Below are 14409 nucleotides of genomic sequence, written 5' to 3'. Positions count from 1 at the left end.
TGAACACCGCCGGGTCCAACTTCCAGACACCAAACTACTGTCCTGAATTCATCACATGAAAATAAAGTGTCTGATCTCCCAGTATAATGCCTGGGAAAAAACAGATGTTTAAGAACAGAGTCCATACATGCCAAGTGTCCCATTCCTGGCACCAGCAACCACCTGCTGTCTGCTTTGGGCAGCAGCCTGCCTTTTTGGGCAGACAGCAATATGCTGTAGCTGCAGCTGAGGTTGTCCAAAGGAGACAGATTTGTCAAGGTGGTGTGATGGTGTAATGTGGGCATGATGGCAAACCTGTGATGTAGCCTATGAAATGAGTCCAAAGACCAAGTTTTGGTCCCACAGGGTAACAGCACTCAGAGCATGAGGTGGGATATGTAAAAAATGAAAGGGGAAAAAATGCATAATGGTTCTCATTATGATGTTCTTTAAAAAAAAATCCTGGAATGATTATGTTCTTACAGATTTTTGCAACAGTATCCTCCTCCCTTAAAACTCAAGTGATCGATCTCAGATCTTTGTGCGTGTTCTTAAGCTGATTTCAATAAGCTGTTTCATAGTCATAATCATTATTACGAAAATCTCTGTCCTGAGGTGTTATGTACCCCAGTGGCAGCAAACCTGCTGTGCAGTTCACTGGGTTATAATGCAACACACTAATGCGCTTAAAATAATGAGGTTGCTCTGTTCAGTGGGGTATGATGAAGAATAGGAGCTACTGCTGGGAGCTCAGATTTGATTTAAATTCCTGGCAGGAAAGGTTCCCTATTAGAATACCATTGCAAGGTGCTATATTTGTATGTTCTTTAGTGTCCATTTCATGCTGGACAATGAAGAGGCCGAAAAAGAATTTTTTTCATCTTCTGCCCAATGCACATAAATGGTATGATGAATTGAGGCCTTGTGCCCTCCTGATGCTGTTAGGAGTAAACATTGGATTGCATTAGGCTACACACAGAGTGAATCGTGGCTATGTTGGACKCAGTGGGAGATCTGAGCTTTGGTTTCAGTAGCACTGATTTTTTTCTTGGAGTGTCAGTGTTCTCAGGTCTCTTCCAGGCAGCTTCTACCTCTTTCTTAGTATGGGGTGAGAAGAAACAGCTGATTTGATCCCTTCCCACTCCTTGCCTGTCTGGAAGTGAGGGAGAAGTTAGAAATTTCTTTCCTTTAATTAATGGGAAGGACCTAGCCTTTATAGATGCCCATCAGCTTCAGTCTCTCCCATCCATCTCTAGACTTTTCAGTGTAATTGGTAGAACATCTTTCTGTAGATGATTCATATGGTCTCAACTCTATTTTTTGCTTGGTAGTAGAGTCTGGTTTGTCAGAAAAACAGTTATAAGTCGATGGTACCTAGGGAGGAGGTCTATCAAGAGAAAAAGTTGCCAGTTTTGCAGAGTTTTTTAGCCATTGCTTGGACTTAATCGTATCTTAGAAACCCAGTAAGTGAGATGACCTATATCCCTTTTAGAGGAACACTTTCCTCRTAGTACTTAGAGCTCGACATAAACACAAATGAATCCATAAAACATTTTAGCTTCTGGCACAGAAGCTTTCAGGGTGTCAAGCAAAACAGGAGCTAAATGGAAATGCTCTGTCTACATAAGGCTGTAAAACTGTCTGTGGTTGCCAGCTAACTGGATTTAAAAAATCTGCACAAGTCCATGTTATTTCAGCTTATAGTTGATGTACATTTTGTTTGGACCAGTTTTCTCCTTTATAGATGCCTAGCTTCATGATTAGATATGCAGTTTAAACTGGGTGTTATTTCCTATTTGCAATTTAACCCAAGAGGGTCAATTTTTCCCTATCACAGGGCCGGAGTGGCAAAGGAAGCATCTATGTCTGGGCCTCTGGAGATGGGGGCAGCTACGATGACTGTAACTGTGATGGTTATGCATCGAGCATGTGGACTATCTCCATCAATTCTGCTATAAACGACGGACGGACAGCTTTGTATGATGAAAGCTGCTCTTCAACCTTGGCCTCCACCTTTAGTAATGGGAGGAAGAGAAATCCAGAGGCTGGCGTGGTGAGTCCAGATATTATTGTGCTGTTGCTGCTGTCTTTGTGCACTCCCACGACTTATTACATCTCTGTCTGCTTTGGAGCAGCAGATGTTGCTTTGTTGAGATGGATATTTTCTCATCTGCAGTACCTGATCATGCCAAAACTGTCAGCTGAGGAGATGTGGGATTAGTATTAAGAATAGCAATGATCTTCCATATTTTATATCTTCTTAAAGTTGGTGCTTTCCTTTATCAGAAATCTTTACTGATTTAAAAGTTCAATTTCCCACTTTCCAGAGGACAGGGTGACAAAAGGTCTCTAATACAATCTAAATGAAAAGTGTTGAAGTCTGTGCTGACATCAACAGAGATCATCTGTATGTTAGTTGAGATCATACCTAATTGTACCAGCAGAGCAGACACGAACCAGACTTCCGCTGTGCTAGAAGCTGTACAGAACAGAAAGACAGTCACTTGCCTGCAGAGGAAAAGTGGGGGTTCAGACTACCCTCAGAGATACAGTCTCATATTGAGATCAGTGTGGAGCATCATATTCAAGGGTTCAGTCCTTTACAGGGCCAAACTTACTACTGGAAAATACACGCTTTCTGTTCATGTATAACTGGGATTCTCTTCCAGTAACCAGTCATTGTTCTTATCAGTGTTTTCAGACTATCCAGGATATAGTCTAATTCACAGAATGAAAAATTCAGGTGTAATAACTCAAGGTTGGCCTTTGCCAAAAGCTGCTATACATTTTCTTCAGCCCTGTCTCAAACCCCAAATAAAGACGTATTGTAGCATCCTGTGTGCAGTAGCAGATGGAAAAATACTGGTTTCTGCTATGCGCTAATATCAGCCAAGATGATCTGTGTCGCCTTTTATAATTATCACCATAAAATGTACTCCTAGGGTATCTTTCAGATCTGTTCTAGTGACTAATCTATATAGAAGATAGAAGATTACTGCTGTTGGTTCTGCAGTTGCACCAATGTTAGAAATTTCAATATTGTTAAAAATTCAAATTTCAAATCATCCTGATAACCACAGGAGAATTTAAGGCCTTTGATTAAACAGTGTTTATAGGAAATAAATGACATCTGTATGAGTTTATGAGTTCTAAGTGTTAATGAACATTGTTTTCTTACATTATAATCTATTCTTGTATTCCTGACTTCTCTAACTATGTCATATTGTGTTTTAAAATACACTATTCCAAGAAGAAAACAGATTATCAGGATCCTAAGAACAAATACACAATTATTCCAAAGAGCAAGGGCACAAACTGCACTTTCTGTACTTTTCTGAGTCTGTAGCCCCCAGGAAAATGGACTAGCTGGTTTCATTAATTAACTCTAATATCATTACAGGCTACAACGGATTTGTATGGCAACTGCACTCTCCGTCACTCGGGAACGTCTGCAGCTGCCCCTGAGGCAGCTGGAGTGTTCGCCTTGGCCCTGGAGGCTAAGTATGCTGTTAAGAAATTCTTTGTGAGCTCAGGAGAGCAGGGGGTTTGGTGTTTGTTTTATGTTGTTTGTCATATAAGCCAGCTGCCTGGGGCACGGGGGCTAGAACAGCTAACAGGATGCCTGATACAGTAGTGACATGCGTGGTAACTTACAGATGGAGCTTCAGTCTTGCCAAAAGCAAAAAACAGACACATTTTGGCTGACTCGCTCACTCTCTGTGTCCTCTATACCCACACCTTTCAGGGGTTTGGCTTCTCTAGCACTGTCTGAGGGAGAGATTATTTCAGTTAATGCTCTGTTTGCATTTCTCCACTTCTCCAGTGGGGAACGTCCAGTTCACAAAAACAAGAATGAACCTACAGTATCAGCCAGGAGTTCATCCTGTGCCACGTTCTGTCTGCAATGGTGGATGCATAGGGGAGAGTATAAAAAACAGGGATGTAGAGTGATCTTTCACCGAGCAGCTTTGGCAGTCAGTTGTTTGAAGAGGGGGTATCTAGCCTATCCTGTTTAATAGGCACAGGCAGATTTGTCTTCCTTGGATTTATCTGACCCTTTTTCAACTTGTCTGTACATTTGGCATCTGTATCATCCTGTGGCAATGAGTTCCAAAGTAATAATAATTTTTAGAGGGGTGGAGAAATACTTCCTTTGGTTTGTTTTCTCATTGCTGGTCATCTGCTTGGGTGCTACATAATTCCTCTGTTCAGTGAAAGAGTAAATATCTATTCTTTATTTACCTTCTTCATGCTATTCATGACATTGGAAACCTCTTGTATATCTTATTTCATTATCTTGTTTTCTAATGATTAGGAAAACTTCCTTAAAATAACATATACTATCTGTTTCCTTTTGCGTTAAACTGCTTTATGAAGTGAGACAACATTTGATCAAAGTTACACAGCTTTAGTTGCTGCAAGCACAGCATGGAGTGAGCACTATATACATAGTTTTCTTTGACAGTATGCAGAAGAATGAAGATTTGGCAGAGGAGACAAAGTGTATGAGTGTATTGTATCATTAGTAGAGCCGTGATTGTTGTGCTCAGAGCATGACTCAGGCTGAGTTTAATTGCTCCAGTTTTATACATATAAAACACCCATGCCAAATGCTGAACTTTGGATGATCAATCCTTTTACTATCAAGTTTGTTCGGTGGGACAGCCACAATGTAATAAATTAATATGGCCATAAAAATATAAAGGCTTAAGGAATTTTCTGATGACTGCATGTTTAACCTGGACTAAAATCTTAATATCTCAGTAATAATTATCATTCCTCTTCATCTGGGCTATCCACGAAGACTGGAATTAATCTCGCCAAACTGTCACGAGTGGAAGTTAGGCTAATACCTCTGCTTTGCGATTGGTTTGGTAGCCTTTGCTGAGAAGAAAGAAAGAAAAAAAAAAGAATTGTAATTGTCTCCTATCTTCTTCCAGGCTGGCTCTTTTAAACTTTCATTGTATTGTGTAGAATTGCCCTGGATGGGTTACGCTAGCCTTCACAGGAAGGCTGACGATTCCATGTGCAGACCTCCCACCATGTCTCTCAGCTCATTTGTAGTACAGGTCTGATGTGTCTCTAAAATGCAAGCTAATCTGTGAGCTGAAAAGTATAATTTTAAGATACTTAGCAGGGAGCTCTTAAAAGGTTTCAGGAAGAATGATGCAAGTTATAGCTGGTTTTCAGCTATCTTGTGTCACCTTGAAAATGTTTAAATAATTGGCTGTTCTGGTGTACATTCAGCCTGCGCACGTGCTTATTACTTGGGGCACAGAAAACTGAGAAGCAGATCCTTTTAGGTTGATGGTTTGAATCAGACATATTGTAATGTTGAAAGAGTTCATCATAAAATGACTGGAATAACTTCGGTTATGTAGAATTAGAATTTCAGTTCTAAAGTTTTCAGAATAAGAACTTATAAATGCCCTTCCTATCATCATAATCACTGTGAATCTAGGAAGACAAGAGCTGGTGATGAAAAATGATCATCTAATCTAGACAAACATTACTGTACTTCATCCATGCTAGTACATCATGGGTGACAAACCTCTATCATACCTTAAAATGTAAATTCACAGCCACCCACAGCCTGTATGTCCATATTCACAGTCCAGTGGAATTCCTAAGGCCTTGCTTTTTATAGCCCACTGGCTCCATCAGATCAGGGCTGCTCTGGGAGAACCTTGGAAGGTCTAGGGGAAAAGCAGGAGAAGCAGACATGGAAGCAAGGGGAAGATATAAGAGGAAAGCTAGGCTATATTCTGTCATCATCTTTTTTTTTTTTTTTTTTTTTTAATTCTGTTCAGGGTCTGGCGTAATGTACCACTCACTTTATTAGCTTAAAAATTGCATGGGGGATATATAGTGTGTAGTTGAAATCAGTTGCTTTTAAGAACAGGGAAACAATCAGAAATGATTATGTAATTTTGGGGAATATGTGAAGTTCTATGCAATTAAAACCTATTCTTGTTCCCACTGAAATCAAAAGAAGCTTTATTATTGATATGTATGTAGATACATTTTCTGTGTGATTCATAGAAGCAAATTTTACCAAAATGCATACTCAAACACACTATCTTTCTTTAATATCTGCTTAGAAATACTGTTTTCCATGCTGCTCTTCCACAGCTTGGATCTGACATGGAGAGACATGCAGCATTTGACAGTGCTCACCTCCAAAAGGAACCAGCTTCATGATGAGGTTCATCAGTGGCGTAGAAATGGTGTTGGGCTGGAATTCAACCATTTGTTTGGCTATGGCGTCCTAGATGCAGGAGCAATGGTTAAGATGGCAAAAGACTGGAAGACTGTTCCTGAGAGATTCCACTGTGTTGGAGGGTCAATACAGGAACCTGAGTAAGTGAATAGTCTAGTTTATGGATTTTGCTTTTTTTCCAGGCATTTAAGAGACCATAAGCGTGCAAGTGCCTTAACAAAGAAATAGATGATCAGAGAAATATACTGAACAATTTTTTTCTAAGAAAGCCTAATGTTATCAGTCACAATCCAGATATTTCAATAAATTAATAAATAAGCTATTATGATTTTTCAAATCCTGGATGATCTGTAGAGTCATTGCTAATGCCAGTAGTATTAAAAGCAGCATCTATTTTTCCTGATCACTCACAAGTACGTCTGTGGCAAAGCTTGTGTGAAAAAAGAGCATGTGCACAAGTAAAAATCTGGGAGGCTGGCACCTTAAACCAAGTAAATTACTTGGGGCTGCCACAGTGCTGCCAAAAATAATTTATCTCTTAGCCAGGTTATATCTCCTTGTGACCTATTCCAGTAAACAGTTTTATCTCCAGAAGACTGAAGCAGTCACCTACAGGTATCAGGGATTCAGTTTGAACATTTCACCATTTAATTGTGTTTGGTTTATGTTCTTCACATCTCTAATTGCAGGATAGGTAGTCAAATTATTTTCTGATTACCTTCATGTGCTAAACTGAGTGAGTCAACAAGTGAATGAATTAATACTAACTGACTACAACAGCTATAGTTCAATTTAATTATTTGAAATTCTAACCTGATGATGGCCAATTTATGTCTATAACATTTGAAATTTGACTTTTCAGTGCCATTTTTGAAGGCATTATTCTACTGGAAAAAGAAAGTAAACCAACATGCCACCCTGGCACATAGCTCAGCCAGGCAAAGAACAGGTTTGCTCCCAACAGATTTGTATTTGCAGGATCCAAGGTTCTACAGCTGAGATCTGAGTTTAATTTATCTGGCCCACACATGCTCACAGATAGGTAACAAATGAGAGTGCTGAAACTAATTTTGAGCTGTCTCTAGCTTATTCATAATTTACATGCAGACTGTGTTTATGAAGACAAACCATCTCATTTACCTTAGTACAGCCCTATTTATTGAAATGGAGATTGCTTTACAGGAAAAGAGAGAATTTCATTCTGTAGATTTGGCTGCATCCATTAGGCAATGTGGTAGATGTATTTGGGAGCAGACTGAGCAAGAGTGGGGCAAGTACTATGTAGTATTATCGTCTCCTTCTGCCTTTGTTTTTCAGTCCAGTTTCTGCTACTGAAAGGAGTGTTGGATAGAAAAGCAGAAGTCATGGTGCTTTCAGAAAACTTGCTTTCCCTTGATGATGGCAGGGCATTTCCTCCATCCCAGGAATCTTGAGCTGCAGTAAGGCTTCTCTATGGCTGTGATTCTCTGAAAAGCTCCAGAGTTCAGAAATGCACTAACTCTCTTCTGAGAGCAACACCCAGAACAGGCTCCGTGCTTAGAGCACATGCATTTGTAAAGAAGAGATTTTAAAAGCATAGACAGCAGTGAAGTTTTTTCCAACTGAGTCAGGCACTACCTAAGCCTTGGAAAAGCCTAAATCTACTGCAATAAAGTATTAGTGTGCATTATGTGTAGGTGCCCCTTCTATAATTATCTGATACAGCTGTATGTTAATAGTACTGCTATAATATTTATGTCTCCCAATGAAAATATCTCTGACAGGAGATAATAAACCTCATGACTTGCAACATCTACATTTTTTGAATTACATTATAAGTGAAACTTGTCAGGTCCCAGCATCTCCAGAGAATCCTTGGAGATGAAAACTGACGCTGTACTTCTGCCATGGTTAATTGGTTTATTTTTCCAGTCTGGCATTGTTGCAGCAACATTTTCTATATTTAGGTAGGTAAGCAGCTGATACAGTGGCATGTACCATAGCAACATTGTCAATTAGCAGAAACAGGCCAGAGAAGAATTTAATGCCTAGAATATGTGGTGAGCTGAAAGTAATCAATATTTAAAGTGCAGCATTTCTCTGCTGACTATAGAAACGCTTGTTAGCAATAGCAACTTTCCGTGAAAAGGGATTTTTGTTGGGTCAGCAAAAAGAAAAAAAATTGGACAAGTCTATGATTCTGGCTGGTCCAGGGAGCTACAGAGATGATTTAACTCAATCATAGTTCATTAGCTGAGGAACAGAGGCACAGGAGTGTGCTTCTGAAAAATGGCTAGGTCTCCCTGCTGATCTGTGTAACTGGATATTACATTTCATGCAAAAATGAATATGTATACTGCAATTGAACAGCTATAGGCTGTGATGAATGTGGGAAAAACATCTCTTCTGCTCCTTTCCTGTCAGGCTTTTTTGTCCCCTTTGTTTTAAGTTATTTTTGTTTCTTTGGGGAAATTCACCTGGACTATTGTAATTAGTCTAGTGAAGCAGAGAGAATTGCATCCTAATTAATAGCAAAGGCGGAAACAGATCAAGCCTGTTCTGCTGTGCTTTAGAGAGATGAGATAACTTTTGCACTGCAGCACTCAGAAGGTGGAGGGAGCAGCTGGCAGGCTGTCTACAGAATAGATGGTGTTGTAACACTGCTGTTTTGTTATTTCTTTGGGGTTTGGTGTTGATAGATAAAAAAGACTTGTCCTCTGGGGTCCTCCTTCATTTACTGAAGGAGATAGAAAGCGTTTATCATAACTTTCAGAATGAAGCGCTGTTTAACAAATCTTTGTCTGCGGTGTGAGATTGCTCTGAGACCATGCCAGTTCAGATGCCTTTGAGGACAATGCTAGTAATCCTGCCGGGATTAATTTCTCAAGCATTTAATTCTCCAGTTTGCACAAAGTTACCACTGCCCAATGGGAGTCTGCAAAATGAGGTGATAGTTCCCATGCAGAGAAATTGCAAGTGTAAGGCAACTATGAGATTACGATCCTTCACCTCTGGCTGGCTTATAGTACATTTTCCTTGCACTTTGGGATACAAAATAAATCCTGAGGCTATTATACTCAAATGTTCAAATCTTTTAGCTATACAATGTTTATGTTATACCAGCTTCTGCTCCAGGGCATATATAAGATTCAGAACAACACAGATTTTTCTGTTTAATATGGGTTTTTAAATGCCTTGAGGATCTGGGCCTGAAAGTCTTTTTACTCTGTAAGGAGTCCTGAGAAGACAATACTTTATTAAAGGGGAAGCAGAGGCTGGCCTGAGCCAATTAGCAATGTATCGAACTGTAATGCCTGGAATTTATTTCAGGAAGAAAAGAATTCCTGGAAATCAGGCTCAAGTGAAGTGCTTTCACTGGACTCTGAAGAATGCACTATTTCATTAGGAAAGGGAAACAGTTGGATTTGTACTTATAGCACTCATTTCTTTTGAAAAGAAGTGAGTGTTTAAAAATAATGAACAAAGGCTGTCACTTCATCTTGCTCTGTAACTATCATACATAGTTAATAAAATGCCAGCTTTATTCAAGAGCTGTAGAAATATAAACAAGTACTTACCTTTTAAATTTATAGGTCTTTAATCCTGAATGAGTAATGCTTAAAAAAAAAAAAAAGTGATACATCAAACATTGTATGTCAGTAAGAAGTTCATGTACAAGAATACAGCATACATCTGAGTATTAATTACAAACACTGAAGGAGATAATAACAAACTGACTGGAGTTTTTTGTGGCTTTTTCCCTTTCTAAAGGATTGCAGTAATTCCTGCCTTTTAAGGATTTTTCCTTTTAGGCAGGCTTCTTTGAGCCACTACTCACAGCACACTGATGGTGAAGACGCACGGAATTTTGTTCTTTGCTATTTATGCTATTTGGTAGGCAGTTCCTGAGGTACTTGGTAATTGCTAGTCGAATCCCGAGCCCAGAGAGGTGCAGCAGGCCCTCGCCTGCCGGCAGGGCGCTATTGCACTGCTCCCGGGCCGGGCGCCAGTGCCGCCGGGCCAGCGGTGCGGGCCTGAGCGCGACTGCTGCTCGGTGCGTGACGGGCTTCTGGCCTCCTCTGTGAGAGCTGGGAAGGTGCCAACGTACCCCGCTTTCCTCCAGCAGGCTCTCGCCTCTCGTCCTGGCCTCCCCTTGGAGGCAAGCTGTGGAACTGCTGCTGCCTCCCACGTTTTCTTGACGCGCTTGGGGAGTAACCGCCTGGCAGGTGCCCAGCGCGCGGGAAGGGGAGAGCACTGGCTGGCGTCACATTGCTTCCTTTTTTGTTCAGTCCATCTCTTGACAAACGTTAATGAGACCTGTAATAGCTGCAAGTGATTTCACAGACCAACGTGTGTAACCAAAGGCCCAAAAGGGTTATAGCAGTTATAGCTCCCACCAACATCATCTGCTAGAATGAAATGTGGATGGAGAGGGAAGGTAAATGGGGGGGATCACGGGCAAGTCACCGCTCCACAAACTAAAACCAATTCATACAGTGCAGGGCTCCAGCCCACGCTCTGCCCTGCTCTCATTTACCAGTCTAATGCAGCCTTGGAGAGCAGCTGTTGTTAGTGTCAGCAAGCAGCACTGAAGTCAGGACACACCAATTAATCTTTCTCCACAGAAACCCCTTGCTTTAAATGTATAGTTTATTTTGCTGTTAAATGTATGTCCTATTTCAACACAGAGTATCCGTTAATGACCAGCTCAGAGCAGGGCTGAGTCCACTTGCACTCCCCATGGTTAGGTCAGCCTCTGGGAGATTTGTGTTCAGATCACTGCTCCAAATCAGGAACATTCAGAATTCAGCCTACTTGTTTTTATTCTTTTTTGGGGTGGGGGGAATCAGCTAATTATGAAAATAATCTGCCGAGGCTGAAGTGCGTAACCCTAGGAAGGGTTTCATTGCTTGGAATGCTGATGGAAAGAGAAATTCTCCTTTAACTTGAACCTAGACCCCAGTTCCCTTACAAGAGCAGGATTTTAAATTTCAGATCTCCATCATCACTTTTGGTGTCTCCTGTTTAGTTACCTGAAGCAGCTGTCTGTCAGGCATGATAACATTCAAGAATTCCTTCTCAAGCGTCTGTTTCTAGCAACGGAGACCCTCTATAACAGGGGTGTTGTTTCTGTTTGGTGACGGGGCCCTTGCAAAACAAATATTGCAGGACTAAGCCTACATTCTGTCCATGGATTTAGCTTTTCTGGTGCTTCTGTTTTTTTTCCACCCTCATAAGGACAAATGTCCTTCAGTTAACTGTGAGTTTGCCTTTGTAAGAACTTAATTATTATAACCAAGAAATTTGTGACTTCAGGGTCCACCACTTCAGGAACTCAGTAAACTAGTTTGACTTCTTTTCTGTGTGCATGTGTTCCTCTACWGGGGAACTCAAGGATAGCAATTTTAATAGAAAAGAATTATTTAAATCAGTTGAAACTGGGATTCACCATTTGTGTTAGTTTCCAGATCAGAGCAAGGAAATAGATTTGAATATGACTGCACTGAAATTCTGTGCAGCTGACTCCATGACTCCAGATACATGTCTTTGCTGATGTCTTTTAAGGTGACTGTCTGATAGGATTGACTGCTCATGGTTCTTTTAGTGAATGTAAGGATTGTTAAGCCATTACTCAATATAGTAATGTTTAGTAAAGGCAGCTATTAAATATATATTAATAGTTCTTAAATAGCAGTTTGCACTTCTTAGTTGTATTCCTTCTTTCTTTGTGTAGGTGTACATTTTGTAATGTATTTTCAATTTAAGGTTTTAATACCATTTTATAAAAACAGAACGTTCTCTTTCTGGCTAGGCTTGCAGTTTTTATTTTCTTAATGTTTCATGTATTAATAATAATGAATGGTATTAAAAGTTAAATAATATATAAGATTATAATATTGATGTTAAATATAGTTTTAGAATAAGACATGTCATGATGTGTATATCCTTTTAATCTGCTTAATTGTATTGTGATCTCCAGAAAGATACCATCAAGTGGCAAGCTGGTCCTCACCCTTACAACTGATGCTTGTGAGGGGAAAGAAAACTTTGTCCGATATCTTGAACATGTCCAGGCAGTTATAACTGTGAATTCAACTAGGCGAGGAGACCTCAACATCAACATGACCTCGCCAATGGGAACAAAATCCATTTTACTGAGCCGACGTCCCAGAGATGACGACTCCAAGGTGGGTTTTGACAAATGGCCTTTCATGACCACACACACTTGGGGAGAAGACCCCAGGGGCACCTGGGCTTTAGAGATTGGGTTTGTCGGCAGTGTGCCACAGCGGGGCGTGCTGAAGGAGTGGACACTGATGTTGCACGGGACTCAGAGCGCACCATATATAGACCAAATAGTAAAAGATTATCAGTCCAAACTGGCCATGTCCAAGAAAGAAGAACTGGAAGAAGAATTAGATGAAGCAGTAGAGAGAAGCCTGAAGAGTATACTGAGCAAGAACTAGCACTGTTCTGCATGATGGTCTCGTTCCTTCCCCGGATCCCGCTATTCACCTTTCTACTATCCGAATGTCTGTGTTAGACATATTACAATGATCGTCTCTGTAGCCAAACTATCACACTTTCTTGATTTTAGAGTCTTAGATCTTGTCAATGATTATTTTAATTACCACTGAAGCAATCTTTTTTTACTCTAAACCACAAATATGTCATTCCCTACAAAATACTATGTACAGTTTGTGACTGTAAATGATTTTTCTTTTGGTCATACAGTTAGGTAATAACTTGCAAACAAGTTGATGGCTTTTCCCTTCATATTTTTGTGGTAAATGTTGTTTGTATTTAAAAAAAGAGTGAATTTTAACATTGGCAGTTGGTGACAATGGGCCCGTTTTTAAAAATTATTGTGAGAGAGGGAATCACAAAGAGAGGTCTTTGAATGTCTAACAGCTCCTTTTGCATCATTGACTTCAGTGGGACTTTCCCCATTGGGTTCAACCAAAGTAAGACTAGACCCTAAAAAAAAAAATCTAGAGGTGAAGAAAAATTTTAAATCTAATTTGCAGAAATCAGTTCTTTTTAGAGTTTTCCTTACTATATACACTTCTACAACATACTAACGCTTTAGCCATAGAATGGTTCAATAAGCATGCAATAAGGAAGGCGAAGTGATGCCAAAGCTGTGTGATAAAGGGAACTGCATTGCCAGGCAGGGTCAGGGCATTCTAGAAGCACAAGTTTCAATTTTGTTTTCTTAATTTTGGCAATTTAAATCAATTTACCATCTTACAGCAGAACCAGCACATAAGGAATGAGATGTAGGATTTCTGGCAACCTTTGTGCAAAAGTGCATCTGCTCATCTCTATACTAAAATATACTACAGCAGCATAAGACAAGGCTGTGTCAGCATTTCCAATTACAGACCCCTGTTTTCTGGGGTTTACATCCTGGCTGTCAGTAAATTGCTGTGGGAGAAAAATGACGTATGTAGTTTCAGTCCAGAAGGAATTTTTTATCCAAATTTCATTTTTAAAAATAGAGATTTGTTATTTTTGTGTTATACAAATATATTTAAGGAGAAAAAGATGCCTAAGTTATTTTATGTATAATGCAAAGTTGGCTTTCATGGGAAATAAAAGGTAGTGTGTTTGGGAAGATTTGTCCATAGTCATTGCTCTTTGCTGTCTAAAGACTTAGTCCCACCTTCACTTTTCACATGTGAGTAAAGTCAGTCTTTCCCTCCTTTGGAGTCTGTTCTGGTTATTACCACAAGACATCACATTCTCTTCAATGGGGATTACTCATGGTAGCAAACACTACATGTTCTCAGGTGTGAGATCCCAAATTATAACCTTTGAATAATAAATGGTCTTGATCCTGCAAATATTTAGGCACTAACTTAGCGTGAATGCCATCAGTGGACCTAGTCAAATGCTTATTTTAAGCAGGTGCTTAAGATCTTTGCAGGACCTGAGATCTATTTTTTAGCAGTGACTAGTTTCAGAATTTTATTAAGTATTTTTAATATGCAGAGTATTCATCTAAAATGTTTTAATAAGAGCTGTCCTGGTTAATCAGGTACATAGTAATAGAAACACATTCAGTAAGTAAATATTTATCTAACAAATTAAAAACATAACCCAAAGGTTATATGGTGCACACTTTTCATTTAAGAATGTATCCTTTATTCTGTTCCTTAAAGTGACTATCCATCTTTTATCATTCCATAAGAGGCCTATTCTAAATCCAAATGCAAAACAGCTCAACC

At 39.7% G+C, this 14409-nt stretch overlaps 1 protein-coding gene across 2 annotated transcripts in view; it reads left to right on the top strand.

Moving 5' to 3' along the window:
- PCSK2 (proprotein convertase subtilisin/kexin type 2) overlaps window positions 1-13879 on the top strand; it is a 117113-nt gene extending 103234 nt beyond the window's left edge. The window contains exons 9-12 of one of the 2 annotated variants that reach the window (XM_026055946.1): window positions 1817-2032; window positions 3380-3480; window positions 6112-6339; window positions 12159-13879. In XM_026055946.1, coding sequence (XP_025911731.1) covers window positions 1817-2032; window positions 3380-3480; window positions 6112-6339; window positions 12159-12645 — 1032 coding nt within the window. In that variant the 3' untranslated portion in view covers window positions 12646-13879. The remainder of the gene's footprint in view (window positions 1-1816; window positions 2033-3379; window positions 3481-6111; window positions 6340-12158) is intronic. The other variant, XM_026055947.1, reaches the window with a different exon arrangement.
- Window positions 13880-14409: the final 530 nt, after the last annotated feature.

Source organism: Apteryx rowi, unplaced genomic scaffold (genome assembly GCF_003343035.1).
Source record: "Apteryx rowi isolate R43461 unplaced genomic scaffold, aptRow1 scaffold_128, whole genome shotgun sequence".
Taxonomy (NCBI): domain Eukaryota; kingdom Metazoa; phylum Chordata; class Aves; order Apterygiformes; family Apterygidae; genus Apteryx; species Apteryx rowi.
This window is presented reverse-complemented; position numbering and strand designations above follow the sequence as displayed.